The following is a 17601-nucleotide window of genomic DNA, read 5'->3' as shown; positions in this document are numbered from 1 at the left end:
TTTTTAAGTGACCCCAAAGGTTCATCGTGGGAAACGCCCGTAAAAAAGCACCGAAGTACTTATATGACATCACTTTGCCTGACTCACAGCTGGGGTGGTCACCTCATCAAGTGCCAACTTGCCATGAAAACACACCCGAGCGGCCAGAGATCCGCATGAAACTGGCGCCCATGTTGGCTCTATAGGCGGTTTTCACACTGGGAGGCGAAGGGACTTCTGCACCGTAATGTCCGGGTGACTCACGCAGTAACATTTGGCCTATCGGTCGCGCTTAAAGCACGCCCCTTGACTCGTTGAGCTTTTACCGTTTCAACCAATCACAGTAAGTTATACCACTAAGCGGCAGATTCAGTAACCAATCAAAAGCTTATATTTTGACAGAAAGAGTGGGAGAAGGCGTGTCCATTGGTCCAGGGAGTCGCCACTGTGGCTCCTATTCGAAGGCGACGGCGGTCGTCTGTATTTCTGCTCTAATCTCATCGGAAAAGCTAAATTACACCTAGCAGACAGTGAATTTAATTCACTTTCATGTTTGGTTTATTCCCAGCTCTTCTCAGTCGAGCTCTCGGCGGGGCTCTGGAATGACGGCGTGTGCGGAGAATTTGAATTAGCTCGCAGTTAGTTTGAAGAAAGAGTGAGTTGGGGCAGAGACGTAGCGAGAAGCCATTTTGTCCCGACTGTGTGGGAGAAAAGAGAGTGGAAAAGAGGAATCACACGGGAGGAGATACCATTTTTTTTTTTTTGCTTTTTGTTCTCATGTAAGAGAAGAAACAGTTTGGGATATATCAACTTCTTGGACACGTCTGTGGGCTCCTTATTTGGGTGATATTTTAGCCTACTACTAGCTCGCCAAAGCTAATCAACAAATCCCAGATTGTTAACTGTTAACAGCCAGGAGGGCTGGAGCGGGTTGGTCAAGTTGGCCACGGAGCTGGAATTAGACCTCTCGTAGCCGTGCTAGTTTTTTCTTTGTTTCTTTTTGTATCTGGGTGAACACATACTTATTTTTCAATGGCGAAAAAGACGTACGACTTGCTGTTCAAGCTGCTGCTGATCGGCGACTCGGGTGTGGGGAAGACCTGCGTGCTGTTCCGCTTCTCTGACGACGCCTTCAACACAACCTTCATTTCTACCATAGGTAAGAACTCCAGGTGACACACACAACTGGGTTTGTAGTTGGAGGTGTTCCGGATAGTTTCCGACCTGTGTCGGAGGTTTTTGACAGCTGGGAAAGTCGTCTGACCCCCACCATGCAGCTGGAAATGGTAGGCAGGACATATTTGGTTAGCTGCTCTGCTAGCATGCATCGTTTCTCCAGGCCTCGGACTATTCTTTAAAAAAACTATTAGATTACCCATAACGGCCGTTTTTGTGACTTCTTAATTAAGTGAATAAAACATTGTGATAATGTACATTCACTCCGGCTGTAAGTGTTGGTTAATGTAGAGGAATTTTTTTGTCATGTCAGTGGCTAACAACGACGTGTTGGTAGCACTGAAGGGCGGCCATACTGTGACCAACTCTGAAAAGTATTCCTCAAGCATTAGCTTCTCCAATACAGTCAGATAACACACCTTCTTTGTTAGCGTTTACAAATTAGACTGCATCTTTTGTATATGTCGTGTGTATTTGTTTGTAAAAGCCACCACTAGTATTGCCACAGTATAAAGCTCAAAACAAACAACCCTAAAAGAATTGTATATCAAATTGAAAGGACATTATAATAAAATTCAAATAATGCTAAGAATATTTCTTTAGTTTTAAAACAAACAGCTGTATCCGTTTTTGTTATTAATTAACATAAAAACTTTTATTCATCACAAAAATTAGCATTATTCCTAACAGATTTCATAGGTATTAGCATAAAACTACATACAGATGTGTCAAATACATAATAAAATAATGGATCAACCACATTTATCATCATTTGTTGCACTTTTGAGATGCATACAGATTTTGTCAGGATTAGAAAAGCTAATGAATAGAGAACTGATTCGATCAAGTCATTTTGTTTTTGGTAAATAGAATAAAAACATAGACTATGTGGGCCATAAAAATAATTGCACCTCTATTCAGACAAATAAAAACCTTATTTTACAGGACTAAACATTTTTGCATTGTTGCCAACAGGAAGTAAACAAATAAATTGAATTCTATGTTTTTTTTTTTTTTTGGCAGTGAACTTGACAATCTTGACTCACAATAGAAGGTAATTTGTTTTAATTGTATTGTGAAACCTGCAGCACAATAACCAGTAATGCACCTGTTAAATAAAAGAATGTTTTCAGAAAAGGGATGAGCAATGTCAAGGTAAAATTATGAAAATACTATACAATACATTTGAGAGGGTTTTTAGCAGTAATAATAAAAGTGGTATAAATCCATTGTTACATACAGGTTAAGGTTTTGCAAATCTGCCGCTAAAACCTTCATAATCTTTATTTTCAGTCATATTTTGTATCGGTATTAATGGAAACTAAAGTTTTTAAACTGTAAAGTTTTTATACTTAAAGTTATAGATATCTATATCTTTAAAGTTCTTGCCACAGAGTAATGCAGCATTGCCCTGCCCCACCTGTTGCTGAACACTTTTGGGATGTTTTGGGGGTTTGCAAACATATTAGATTTTCTTGTTGTGTTTACAGTTGATTTAAGGCTAAATAAATATCCTTTCCATCATAACAATAGGTGGAATAATAATTGCCCATCCAAAATTGAAAAACATAAATGAAAGTAGCATTATGGACAAGTGGTAGCCTATTTTAGGGTGCAAAATGGATTCCTCTCATCCAAATAATTGTAATTGAGGTTGTTGAAATAAGTTTTTGTTGTTGATGCAAGAGTAGAAAAACAAAACTTCCAAAAGTGGAAATTTTCACATTAGAATCATTATTTCATTGTATATCCCTAATAATAAAAAAGTCCAAAAAGTTTTTTTGTTTTTTTTTTGTTTGTGTTAACAACCTAACAGCAATATTTATTTCTACTGCTACTAAAATTGTATAACATGCTGATTATTGCAGTTATAGTAATGTAACTAATGTATTTTTGAAATCTTTTGCTCTCTATAGATTAACACAAACATATTAGCTTGTTAATTACTTCCACCTGTAATTAACATAATTGTTAATGTAGCCACCCTGCAGTCTGTGCTTGACGTTAATGGGTTTTGTAGCTTGTCAACTTTATTTGTTTAACTTCATAGGGTGATAGTTTCTCTTTTAGTTTTCATGACTTAAATTATTTCAGAACAGCTTCATTTTCTCTGCTGGATGGAAAGAAACCTACAGCTGCATTCTGTAATTATTACATGTTAAGTTAGACAAAAAGTTGCATTTTTATTAATAAATACCATACCTAATACAAAACAGCGAAACAGTTTAAACTTTGCATGACATTTGGTTTGGATAAAACTAAATCAGTTGAGTATTACAGGCACACAGATCAACATTGTTTTTGTAATATATTGCCAATAAGTGACATTGATTTTGGTTTGCAGCTATAGCTGATAATAAAATCCAGAATATATCATTGAAGACTTTGTTGGGGGGAATAAAAGAAACGAGTCGGTTTTGTTAAAATATTTTGGCTACAGACGAGGTGACGTTAACCATGAACAGGTTCTCTGGCTTTGGGACTTCGTAGCTGTTGCCACAACATGACACAAGATGACTTAATGACTTGATCATTGAAATAAGGTCAACAATTGCAGAATTACATCTGATTGTCGTCTTAAGGATAAACAAACAAACCTGTTGTGTGTATTTAAGCAATTTATGCAGCATTACAAGTTAAAACGGTTTTTTGCAACTGAAAAGCAAAGACGGTTTGATTTGTGAGTGTGTGAATGCCTTGGATATTCCAGTGGGAGTCATAAACAATCCTCCAAGATAGCATCATCAGCCTCTTTTCTCTACCTTGCTGTACACTTGCATCTAAAATCGCACTTGCATGAGTTAAGCGTCAAAGTATGTCAAATCCCGGCGGAGCCAAAGCGAGACCTCCATTTACTCCTATTGCTTAAGACCCGCACCGAGTAGTAATGAAACATTAGAGTGCTCTGACATTATTGTCCCTGATCCTTTGGACTCGGCTTTCGTTTCAACATTTCTTTTTAATAACTTATGTCTTGTTAAGTTATCCTGAGTATAAGCAGCTGTTTCCAGCAGCGTCCAAGTTGGATTAATTTGTCGTAGTTGAGACATGAACTGCTTCGCTGTTGCAGAGCTTGCCAATACATGAAGACTTCTGCTTTTCATTCTGCTTCAACTTGTACTACACTGCAAAAACACAAACTCTTAGCAAGTCTTTTTGGTCTAGTTAAGGAAATATCTCTGTACACTTACAAGTAACCTTTTACAACATATATGAGCTTGTTTTAAGTCAATAATTCCTTAATATTGATGAAAAAGTTCTAGTTGCACAGACAGATTACTTTTCTTATAACTAGACGTTTTTCCAAAGTTATAAGTGAAACCTGACAGTGAAAGCTAGAATGTTTTCATCAGTATTAAGGATTTTAGTAAAACCGATCCTGTAAGATCGTTTTTGTAGTTCAAAAATACAGTAGACCAACAGGCTTTTCAGAGAGAGGATAAAAGAACAAGAGTGGCCTTTGGCCCAGGCCTACTGGTCTTGGCAGCGGCAGCAGGTTTTTCTGTTTTCATTTATAGAAATGTGGAAATGAATTCAACAGCCTAAAGTCAGCAGAACAGGTTTTAGTTGTCATTGTTTTTTTTGTTTTTTTTAATGTTTTTAAATTGAACGTAACAATTTAAAAAAGAATCCTACTCTTAAAAGTTGATTGTTTAGTGAAACTGGTTGATGAAAAGAGCAAAGTTTAGATGGAGATCTCACCTCAAACCTGTTTGACATAAATAAAGCAGAACCAATGACGCTGCCCATTTTCTCATAACTGCACGGTGCAGGTGTAAAACTAGAAGGGCACAGGTCGTGATGAACGTTTTCTCTGTATAACCAGCAATAAACTCACTTATAACCACTGCTAAACAAAGTTATTACCGATCAGTGCAAAGGAGAAAACTTTATTGTGTTTTTTATTAGTCCCTGTGGCAAGTTCAGCTGCGCTTTTGCGGGAAACGGTTAGGTACTTATCGATGGTAAATTGATTAGTGTTTCACATTTTATGACTTGGATTCTCTGCTATAACCACCGGCTTTCAAATAGTGTAAAATATTCCAGCATTTTATTGTGCAAAATTATCTTGTCATTTTTGTTGTGCAATCTAAAAGGCTGCTCGATTTTTATTTTTTATTTTATTTTATTTTTTCTGTATTTCAGCCCTGATTGTTGTTTGCAACCTAAAAATTGGGACTTAGGAGAAACCGGTGCTGATTTCAGTTTTGGAAACTTGTATTTTTATCTTTGTAGTTTACATTTGTAAAGTTACCAGAAATAATCGGAATCAGTTGAAATATTTTGTGCCTTTGTTTTTATTTTTTATTTTTTTTGGTGATGCTGCCTGGAAAATAATTGCAATTTGAAATGTTTTCTCTAGACATTCCTTAAGTTATTTTTTAACTTTCTATTTCACTTATTACTTTTCTATCTTCTGTTCGATCATAAAAAAAGTCCAAAATAAATGTCAAAATTGCAAAATCAAATGCATACCATTCTCTTGATGAAATACTTGCAAAATAAAACATAATAACAGCATGAAAACCAAATTCTACAAATAAGTTCTATGTGCTGGGAATTGGGGTTGAAACGATTAAGTGTGATTAATTATTGAGATCAACTAATTTAGTAATCGACTAATCGTTAACTGATGTATATAGACTCAAAAAAGGGAATTTGCTGAAAGAACAACATATTTACAATAGTAACAAAGCCAAAATAGAACTAGATCAAATGAAAAAAGGTTTTGTAAATAGTTTTTCACCCGGTTTAAATTCTGTGGAAAAAATATAAGCAGAAAGGATCAAGCTTTTCACATTTTGATTTCAGAAGTTTTATTTTTTTTACTGCGGATACGTCCGTTGCTACAAAGCAATGCTTTGCAATAAAATGTTTGTTTGTGCAGTAGAATACGAATTTTATTGCATTTTGGGCAATAAAATTTTTAATTGCCTAAATAAACATTTTTTTGGCAATAAATACGCCTTTTATGCATTTGCATATAAATAAGGACTTATAAGTAAGTAAATTTATTATTTAGGTCATAAATGTTTGTTTATAGATGTAGAATTATATATGATGCCACCTAATAAAATGCTATTTTTTTTAAAATAATAATAGAATTGCTTATTTGCATTTTTATGTAATTTTAATATTGTGCCTTTTTTTAAAAATCAGAACAATCAATTAATTGATCACTAAAATAATCATTAGTTGCAACTTTATAAAAATGGACACTATTAAGATTTGGGGTGAAGTTGCTCCTTTCATTAACTGTATTAACCATGAATACACATGTTTAATGACTCCAGATTGTTGTTTTGATATAAAATTATTTTAAACGGTGTTTAGCTGAAGCGTATAGAGTATAGCTGAATGGAAATCATCTTCCTACTCCTTCCTTTGAGTGGACCAAAACTGTAATGAGCATAACTGAAAACCTGGAAGAGGAATGTTGCCTTCTTCCAGCTCAGGTCTCATACCTTTTCAGAGACAGCTGCTTCTCAAAATACCCGGCTGGGAAACCCCCTCCATCATTATCCTGTCCAGGCTGCTCTTCTTCAGGACGACCTGGCTCTTCCTTAATGTCTGCACTGATGAGCTGTCATTTAAAAAATGCTTTTTGTTTTTTTTTATTTCCACAGCAACTGGAAAGTGGCTTGTATTTATGTTTAGAAAGAATTGACCCTCTTTCAGTTTAGATTGTTGTTGAAGTCCTGTTTTAGGGAAGCATGTCCATTTTCCAGTGAATGTGTTTTTTTTTTTGGTTTTTTTACCCAACTTCCCAGTGCTGAGACCTATGTTTTAAAAGTTAAGGCCTGTTATCAATAAAACTGTCCCCTTTTCTCTATACATATTCCCAGATTATATTATTTATGGTCTTTTGAAGCAACTAAAACTTTATTTCCCACTCCTTCTCCCCAATGGGTGTCCGTAATATCTGGTGAGTCACATTTTGGCAGGCAGTTCCTTCGTTATTGTGCGACTCCACCCCTCCTAAACGCAGCTGTTTCTTCAACTTTTTGACCTGGAAAAGGTCCTGACCGAAGCAGAACTGACAGGTTCACATGAAGCAATGAGTCACAGGGCTTAGACTAGACCTTCAACTAAATCATGAAAACGTTTCTAACAAGTGTTCAAGGTGGTTTATTTCACTTTGGGGCTATACGGTTTCAGACTTAGTGCTTTAAAACACTTAATTTTACAATATTTGACCTGAATGTCTTATAAAAATCACAATTGAATGTCACAGTTCTTCCCAAAGTTACTGCCATAAATTTATTTATATTGTATTCTATCATAACACCTCAAAACAAAAAAATACTTTATCAATAAACAAACAAAAAAATCTTGGTTTAAACTCCTTCTAGAGGGAAGAAAGTCTTCTGTAATGTGAAATATTGTTTTGAAGTAAACAAAATCAATGTTGTTTTTTGATTTTGTTTTGTTTTGCATGTTTATTTTAACCAACAGTGCTAAAAATAATTAATATGCCTGGGGGGAGCTCTATATGTTAAATAGGACTGAAACAATTAATCATGATTAATCAATTATTGAAATAATTAAAAAAAAAAAGTATTTTAGACAAAATTTCTGAAGTATGGAGCGTAATTTTGGCATCTCCTGATTCACATTCACTAAAGAAATGCTTTATCACATTTTAGGCAAGACATTTTTTTTCTTTTTAAAAAGGAATTTTGTATTTCCATCTTTTAAATGCATTTACAATATGGTGTTAAACTTTGACAATTTTTTAAAATGGGTAGTTGCAGCCAAATGAACACTTAATTTGCCTTTTATTTTACATGTACACATTTAAAGTGTGCAAAACGGTTGGCACAAGAAAAAGAGAAAGAAATGTGGTAAATATTACCAGTCGTTTTGAGCAGAAACTACTCGTGCCATAGCAACATGGCATCTTGATTAATTGATCACCAAAGGAAGTTTGGTGTGAAATGATTAGAAACGCAAACTGAACAGCTGATGATCCTCCACATGGATAATTGTCCAAACTCTTGTCGTATGAGTGAAAAAGAAAAAGTTATAGACCAGAATAATGCTTTGTGTTGCTCAGTGGATAAATTCATTTTAATCAGAAACGCAGTGAAAGACAAATAGGTCATCAGTGCAAACTAAAGATGAGCAATAATTATAAAAATAACGCATGACTTAAACCTGAGTAAACACTTTCAGGTATGATATAAATACATCTAAGAGTATTTTTGTTAATTGAGTTTAATCCTCTAATAAAAACTAGAATATGAAGAAAATGCATTTTTTGCTCTGAACATCCATTAAAGTGTATTTGGCTAAAGGTTTATGATATTCTGTCCATTTCTCATCATGCATTGTTACTTCAAAAACATAAATATCTTCAACATCAGACATTACTGGCACATTAAATTTGACAATAATGACGACAAATTAGATTAAATGACTGAAGCAGGTTTGATTCAAAATGAACATTTGCCCCAAAATACCATTGATTATTATTGAGGCTAATATTTATTTATATTTTTTGGTTTTTACCTCGTTCAGCTTGAACTGTTGGGGTTAAAGAAACGAGCACAACTTCAGAATCGAAACACGTCATTTCTTTTTCCGTTCATCTTCTCCTTCATGTCTCATCTGACTCGTCTGTTTTTATTTACAGGAATAGACTTCAAGATTAAAACTGTTGAATTACAAGGAAAGAAGATCAAACTACAGATTTGGTAAGTCCTTTTTTAAACTTTCATTTGCAGACTGCCAACTTTTTTATTTGTATGGCTGCTTCAGTTTCTCACTTGTATCATAGTACAACATCTGTTTGACAAAACTCCCTCAAGCCTTGAAGTATGCAAGAACAGGAAATGGTCACCAGCAGCCCATCAGGACATTTGCTGCATCATCGTTGGTCCACTGCGGTTCATTTCCAGCAGCTGGAGTTTAACCGTCTGCTTTCCAAGTGCAGCACAGACTGAAGCGTTTCGTCATCCAGTCTTTGGTACAAACAGAGAGACACAAAGAAAACAGTCATGGAAATTATTCTGTTTGTTTTAATTAATTTATTGCACGTTACATCAGGCTTGGAGATGTTTTTATAAAATGCAATCTAGACTTTCCATAAAAATTATTACACTTAAACTGGTTTTACATCTGGCTTTGATGTTTTAATTGGTGAATAATAATCTTGTTGTTAGGGTTGTGTGCACAGCAACAGCCTTAGCAATTAATCAATTAAACAACTAATTTAAAATAAGCTCACTAAGTTTCATGGTTGTCTTTTTATGGGTCACTTTTTCTACCAAAGACTGGACGACAAAAAGCTTCAATCTGGTATATTTTGTCTCAACCGGCCTGTGTTTGAAGGACAGTTTTGCTTACAGAGACTTCATTATCCTTTTTTTTTCTTTTCAGCTTCTATATACATTTTTGCTACACCTCCCCTGAATCTAATTAACTGCTCTTTACCAAACTTGATGGCATGCTGAAGCTATAATTAGCTGTTTTATTCAGCTGCGTTGCAGCAATGTTTGCATGCAGAGATGCATGCAAACATTGCAGGAATCTACCTGTTGAGACTTCTGGCTTTTTGGATTAAACCAATGGTGGAGTTTTGGGGTTAAATGAATTTAACTCCTCATGGCAGTTAAACATAAAACATCACAAAAACCTCAACAGTCTTGCTGGAAGATAAGATTATGCTTAAAATTGCAACTGAAATTGAACAAATTTTTTTCAAATTGGCTTTTTGCAGGTTAAATTCTGAAATAAAATACAGTTCCTGTTTTTTTTTTTTTTTTTTTTAGATGCGTCACACGGAAAACGCTCCGTGTTTTTTTTTTCAGGTTATGTTCTTGAAATTTGCATCCATTCAAGATGGGAATCTTTTTATACCAACAATAACAAATATAATGCAGATTTTATTGGCTAAAATCAGAAGCTAAAGGATGGTGACACTGGAGTGCCAGTCTGAAGACGTCAATGGAACATTTACCAATGTTATAATTTGTGATTTTTATTTTATTTTTCTCAAATTTGAGTAACATTATAAATTTATTTGTTCCTGGATTTTCTCCCATAGTTTAGTGCATCTTCAAAAAGTGAAATTACATTTAGAATAAATCTAATTTTAATTCAACCAATTCACAACAAACATACTCACAGCTTGAATGTATTAATGTCTAAATTAGAAAAATATGATTCAGTTTGAAGTTGGATCCTATATTAGTTTGTCATTAGTATGAAACATGAAAATTTGCGTGTAGACCAGTGTTGAGTATAAACAAAGCAAACTCTATAACATTTATAGCCTTAACTAGTTTACATTGCAAGTTGTTTTTACATGTTTGACCAAACTTGTGAAGCTATAGATGTATTTAAATGAGCTGCACTGATGCAGATTATGAAATAAAGTTGTGATCCAGTATTTATGATATAAATAGAAATGTTTTGAGTTAATTCGCTATGTTTCTGACTAAACCTCGGATAGTGAATCACTATGATTGGAAGTGATTGGATCTATAAAAACAACATAAAATGTCATAAAAGACTTATAAAGCATTATAAAAAAAACTAATTATGTATTTTAAGTAAATACATCAGATGAGTGCTACTAACTGCGCCACTGTGTAGCCCACTATTTATTTTTTTGTACTATCTGGAATTTATTTGATAAATTTAGCATTTATAAGTGAAACTTTTTTCTGTGTAGGGACACAGCAGGCCAGGAACGGTTCCACACCATCACCACCTCGTACTACAGAGGCGCTATGGGCATCATGCTGGTCTATGACATCACTAACGCCAAGAGCTTCGAAAACATCAGCAAATGGCTGCGCAACATCGATGAGGTGAGAAACAGAAACGAATGCAGCCAACAGGACAAAACGGGAATAATTCAGTATTGATTAGATTGGTAGTTTGTTTTCAAGGCGAACCCGAACTCTTTGCTCGTGGACAGTAAGGACCAGTTGGTGTGTTTTCAGTGGAAAGTGTTGGGCCAAACTGGGCGAGGTCATCTGACCTTGTCATTGTAATTTGTGTCACCGCTGCTGTTTTTAAAGAGGAAAGGGAAACAATGAATTTCCTGCTGAGAAGTTGACGTTTCATTTGTTGCTCGAAACCCCAAAGAAGCTGAGATTTTAAACCACTTTTCTCTATTTTGTTGTTGTTGATCTAGTGTGAAAAAGCTATTTGAATAAACTATTGAACACGACAAATGTCTTCTGTTTCTTACCAACATTTACTAATTAGATTGAGCAGGAAAGACGTGATGGTGACTTTCTTTAGTGTGACTAGTCTGTTTTATTTTAAGCTGAACTATGACTTTGAAACATCAGCAAATGTGCAAGTAGTTTCAGATTATAAAAAATTGATTACTATTGGCATTTTAGATTAAAATAGTGCGTCAGTCTCACATTACAATTAAAGGAGGTAACATAGATTTGACATTTTAACTAAAGGCTGTTACTAAATTATTCTGAACAGTTAAAAACCAAGTTTTACTGCAAGTATTTAAAAATGTAATTCAAATAATTTAAAAAATATTTTTCATATTCAGACTCTATATTTAAATAGGTTAAAGATATTGTTAGAGTAGGGGAAAACTTTTTTTATTGTTCAATAATAAACTCTTGACTTCTTGGTAATGGTTATGTATAGTTTTTAAGTTGTTGATTAACCTTTTAAATTGCTATATTTTTTATGATTTACTATTTAGTTTTGTATTTTTATAGTAGCTTCAGTAAAATTTATTTTTTTAATTTACCATTAAATTAAGAATATTTTTTATGATTTAACATTCAAATAATATTTTTTAGTATTTAGCCTTATTATTTTTTGTGGTAGTATATGCATTATTCATATTTATTTACCATTAAATTATTTGTATTTTTTTCTGATATTTACATTTTTTATTTATTTTTATTTTTTGTGGTAGAATTAATGTTATTTGTAGATATTTTCGTTATACGCCATTAAATTATTTTTATTTTAATTTATAAATATGATTCACCGTTCAATTACTATGTTTATGATTTGACATAATTTTTTGGGGATAAAAAAAATTTGTATTTTCTATTATTTAGCATTATTTTTTTTCAATTTGAATTTCTAAAAAACTAATGGATTATGTCTAAATTATGTCATTTTTCTCACTTTTCCACATTATTTTCTGCACAACTTTAATAATAATTTGGGATTAACTAATAAATCTAATCACAGATTAGATTCGACAGATTATTAAATGGGAATCATTGAAGATGTTCAGCATGCAAAATATCACTCAAGTTTCAATTTTGCTTAGGATATTTATTAGCAAAATAAATCTCGGAATTGTTCTTATTGAAATGAACAAAATGAACCAAATGCCATTATTTCCTGTTTTCAGCATGCAAATGAAGATGTTGAGCGAATGCTGCTAGGCAACAAGTGTGACATGGAGGACAAGAGGGTTGTACCGAAAGCCAAGGGAGAGCAGGTGAGACCATCGACCCACCTGAGACCATCGACCCACCTGAGACCATCGACCCACCTGAGACCATCGACCCACCTGAGACCATCGACCCACCTGAGACCATCGACCCACCTGAGACCATCGTCAATATTCTCTGTTGATTGGCTGATTTGTTGCTGCTACTTTTCAAAATCAGATTATTGCAGAAAACGTGGGAAAATGTTCATCATATGTGATGGAGATTATCACATAGATTATAGTCTTTTAGCACAAACGAAAGAATGTGATGAGAATATTTTCACATTTTGATTCAGTTGCTTCAGCTTAAAATTCACAGTTACGTTGTCGCAACATAATTTACCGCATCATATTAAGCTTTGCCCAACGTGGTTTATCCAGCAAAATAACTTTATATTTTATACTGACTGCTGAGCTGATAGCAACCAAAAGGATCCACATAAAAATGGATCTTACAGGTAATTAATTATGTTGTCAGCAGCTAAAAATGAGTTATTCTTTGCTGTAAGTGGGGTGAAAAAGCTTTAAAGCATTCAGCATTTTGAGAGGTAATTTTCTGAATTGTTATATTACAATTAGACCTGAACTGATTAATTGTATTAATTTTGATTGACAGTCAATTACTAGTTTGGTGATTAACTGGAATATGCAGACTCAATAAAAAGACCATATGCTGAAAACCGAGAATAGATTTAGAGCAGTAATTAAGTCCAAACTACAAAATAAAGTACATTTTGGATTTAAATACCTTTGTCTCTAAAGATTTTACCCAAATCTCTTCATGTGACAAAGTTTTACCCAAATCTCTTCCCTGGTTCAAACTCGCCAAAGAAATGCTTTTATTGTATTTTAGGCAACATATTTTCTCATTTTAAAAGATAGATTCTTTTTATGTGAATCTGTATGTATTAACATTGTATAAAATAATCCTAAGTGGTTCAATGAAAAATCTGGATTTCCCAGTTAATCATCAGAGTAATCGATTAATCGATTTCTAAAATCGATTAATCGTTTGCACCGTTTTAGTTAAAATTTTGACTTTTACTCAGAGTGATTACAATGAGTTTCCTTTTCACTCCATGATGCTCTCTTTGCACCACTTTACCTGATGAAAGTGTTGTGCAATAAACCAGCGATACTTGATCTCAGCCCTGCAAAGAAGATCAGCAACTTTATATTTAGTGTGTTGATCTTTGAACAACATCCATGGCTTCTAAGTTTGTTTTTGTTTGTGTTCATAGATTGCAAGGGAGCACGGCATTAGGTTTTTTGAGACGAGTGCTAAGGCCAACATCAACATCGAGAAGGCTTTCCTCACGTTAGCAGAAGACATCCTCAGAAAGGTTTGTGTCGCTTTTCACATCCAAGTTTTACGTCAGAAAGTTGGTTCCTGTGCAGATAAGTGAGGGAGGCCTGCCAGCGTTCCTTTTCAGATTAGATATTTCAGATAAATGATCAACGCAGTCTGGGGATCAGAAAGAGCATCTGGTGATAACGCAAGTCTTCCTGGACTTGTTCCCTTCAATTTGATCAGGAGAGAAGCAAAACGTCAAATTATTGCAGAAATATTTAAACGAAATCAATCATTTTACACCTCCGTTGGTAAATCATGCAGGACGCCTTTAAATATTGAAGCCTTTAATTTGCCAAATCACTACTTAATTTATTATTATTATTGATACATGCTCAAACCTTCTACCAACATCAAACAAAATTCTAACAAATATTTTAAAACAAAATGATGGAGTTGACGTTTTAAGCTTTCTTTAATATGTTGAAGTAACATTTACTATAACTAACTACAAGCTGCAAGAGTTTCTGACAGGATTTACATCTTCAGTTTAAATAATCTGACCAAACATTCAGCTACACGTCAAGACGTTGCTTATTCAGAGAGTTTAATTGAACTTTTGGATCATTTTGAATGCATCATATTAACTTAAATCACTGTATGCTCTAATGTTTTTTGTACTATTAAGGTGTATCCAAAATTTAATTTTACTTAAAATTTAAAAAGTAGCGGTCCAAGAAATTCTTCCAGAAAGAATTACAGAGTAACTGATCAAATTATCAATCACTTAAAATGAAAAAACTACATCAGACAGACCAAAATATAAAGTTAAAGGGAAATTTAGGTATTTTAAGAACCAAAATGACGATAAAGTATATAAATAACAATATCAGGCAAAGGAAAATATTTCCAAATTAGTTTGGTTAAAACATGTTTGTTTTATTAAACGGGTAGGAAATCCAGAAATTTTACTTTAGTAAAAATCAAGTAAAAGTAAAAAGTAGGCATCCAAGAAATTACTCAAGAGTTTTTATTTATTTCAAAGATGGTAACAATATATAACAGACAAAAACGAGAAATGCAAAAGACACTTTTACTATGTTTTCAAATGGAACCTCATTATTAGAGCAATAACAGAAAAATCTTAACGTAGGTTAATTCATTTTCCATTTCATCCAAATCTACCCAAACACTCGTATGCGTTAACCTCAGTCCACATACACACATTTGTGCTCATCCATATTTCCGTATCCCATGAAGTGACAAGTAAATGATCAAATATTTAATATCTGAAAATTCCCTCTTCAGCCAACATAAATGACAAAATCAGGCAAAAAAACAAATTTGTTTCTTTGAATATAAAACTTGATCAGAAATTGAAGGCATCAATCTGGTGAATTTTCAGTTAAATATTCGACAGTTTGCTCACAGAAGACGAGCAATACTTGGTAGTAAAGTTACTCTGGTAAAAGCAAGAAGTACATTTTGTCAAAAAAGGTAACTAAAGTAAACATAACTGGCGAGAACCTAAACCTGCTGTGTGATTAATGATGTTTGTTTTTGTTGCACAGACGCCTGTAAAAGAGCCCAACAGTGAAAATGTGGACATCAGCAGTGGAGGTGGAGTAACAGGCTGGAAGAGCAAGTGCTGCAGCTGAACAACAACAACTCAGTTTCACCCACACTAATGCACACACACCTACACACACACCCACACACACACCTTCTCTCTCTCACACACACAATCTCTTTAACTGCTAACTCTAACCGTCTCGCCCTCTTAACCTGTCTCATGAGTTTTCTCTCACACTGACACTTTGTCTCTTTATCAGAATAAAACGATAAACTGCTTCACTCGTCTAAGCAACGCCCCACCCACCCCGTTCTCCTCCACCTCATGTTCCTCCACCGTGCATCTGATGATCATTTTTATTTCTGATAAAAGGAGAAATCCAGTCACGTTTCTTGTCATTTGTTTTAAATTGTTACATATGTTTAATATTTCCTTTTTTTTTTTTTTTGCCTGAGCTCACTTCCTCCTGTCCCATCAACGCCGCCCACCCTCAGCTCTCACCTTGAGGAACTCAAAGTAAAACAAAACAAAATCAGGCAAAAAAAAAAAAAGATAAAAATGGAAATATATAAATAGGAAAAAACATTTTGTACACTTTAGTGGGCTTTCTGTCATCTTACCGTATTTGTTGATTTACAATTCTTTACCAAGTGACAGAGGCGTGGCTAGCTCCTTTTGTATGTGGGGTTTACTTTGTCCTGTGCCTTATATGGAAGACAGGGGCGGGGCTTTGTGGTGGGTGGAGCCACATCTACCCAATGAAATTACAGCTCAATAATCTGTCGGAATCTAAAGCGTTTGAATTTCTCCTTCAGCCAAGAGAACGGCATTATACAGTATGTCCTGTTTATTGATATTTTATTTTTATCTGTATGGATTATTTTACTTTATATTTGAGTTTGTTTTTTTTATGTTTTTTTTCCCCAGTTTTTTTTGTTTTTTGCATGCAGGTTCCTTTGGGTTGGAGACGTTTCTGTAACATTGTGTAACGTTTGCCACTGGGTAACTGGGCGGGAGCTACATGAGTTCTCTTTGGAAATTCAAACAGTTTTGCAGATCCATTAAAAAAATAAGCTTGTTTAAGTTAACTTGTTTGTCCTCAATCATGTGCGAATCAAAGTCTGTTTCTGAACTGGTGTCTTTTAACATAGCTGATGATAAAAACAATCATTTAAATCGGTGGTTAAAACTGTTGTACAACAAAGTATTGGGTCTTTTGAATTATTAGAATTAAGCCATATTACAGGAATAAAGTGGAAGAAAGTAGTAAAATTATGAGAAAGTTATTTCCAAAGTATAACTTAACAAGATGCTCAACATTTTAATATTTTAGTGTTGGAATCATAGTAAAATTTTCATTCTACTCATATTACGACTTTATTCTCATCTTATGTTGACTTAATGTTGTACGACTTTAATGTTCTCGTATTATGACGTTTTTATTTTCATACTACTGTGTTGAAATAGTAATATACGACTATTCTCATATTATTACGACTTTATTTTCCTATTACAAGTTTAATCTTGTATTACGTTGACTTATTGTCATACTATTTTCATAATGAGTTTATTCTGACACTACTTCAACTTTATCATAATATTGAGTTTATTCTCGTATTACAATTCATTCTAAAATTAGTCGTATGACAATGAGTTTATTCTTGTATTATTACGACTTTATTCTCGTATTATGACTTTACATTTTTCTTCTAACTTTGACTTTATTCTAGTAATTTAGCCTGGTCCTAATACTCTGTAATATTGTAATTTGTTGTACATAAATGTTATTTGAACCTTTCAGTTAAACAGCGACTGGCACTAATTATATTTTAGTGAAATCCTCTTGCATATTTGGATCAATAAATGCATTTAAATCAACTTTACATAACAAAACCGTCATATTAAATGGAAAATTAAGAAAAGTATACTGGTTATTTCTTGTAATAAATATTCAACATAGTTGCACACTAAATTAAAATGACTTTTTTCATAAATTTCTATTGATTGTGTCCTTAAACATTTTATCTGAATTGGGAATAAAAACAGTTCTTTGAAACAAAAATAAAAATCATTGTCACTTGGCGCCCCCTGGTGGCCGGAGCTTATTTTCTTCACCTATTCTTAAAAATATCAGGAAAAAAT

At 33.7% G+C, this 17601-nt stretch overlaps 1 protein-coding gene across 1 annotated transcript; it reads left to right on the top strand.

Moving 5' to 3' along the window:
- The first annotated feature begins 408 nt into the window (after window positions 1–408).
- Window positions 409–16547, top strand: rab10 (RAB10, member RAS oncogene family). Its single transcript, XM_055054262.1, has 6 exons — window positions 409–1138; window positions 8792–8852; window positions 10835–10973; window positions 12512–12601; window positions 13837–13938; window positions 15458–16547. Exons 1-6 carry the CDS (start codon window positions 1012–1014, stop codon window positions 15542–15544), a joined length of 606 nt encoding a protein of 201 aa, XP_054910237.1. The 5' UTR covers window positions 409–1011; the 3' UTR covers window positions 15545–16547.
- The last annotated feature ends 1054 nt before the right edge of the window (window positions 16548–17601 follow it).

This window comes from Poeciliopsis prolifica, unplaced genomic scaffold (assembly GCF_027474105.1).
Source record: "Poeciliopsis prolifica strain line A6 unplaced genomic scaffold, Auburn_PproV2 SCAFFOLD039, whole genome shotgun sequence".
Taxonomy (NCBI): domain Eukaryota; kingdom Metazoa; phylum Chordata; class Actinopteri; order Cyprinodontiformes; family Poeciliidae; genus Poeciliopsis; species Poeciliopsis prolifica.
This window is presented reverse-complemented; position numbering and strand designations above follow the sequence as displayed.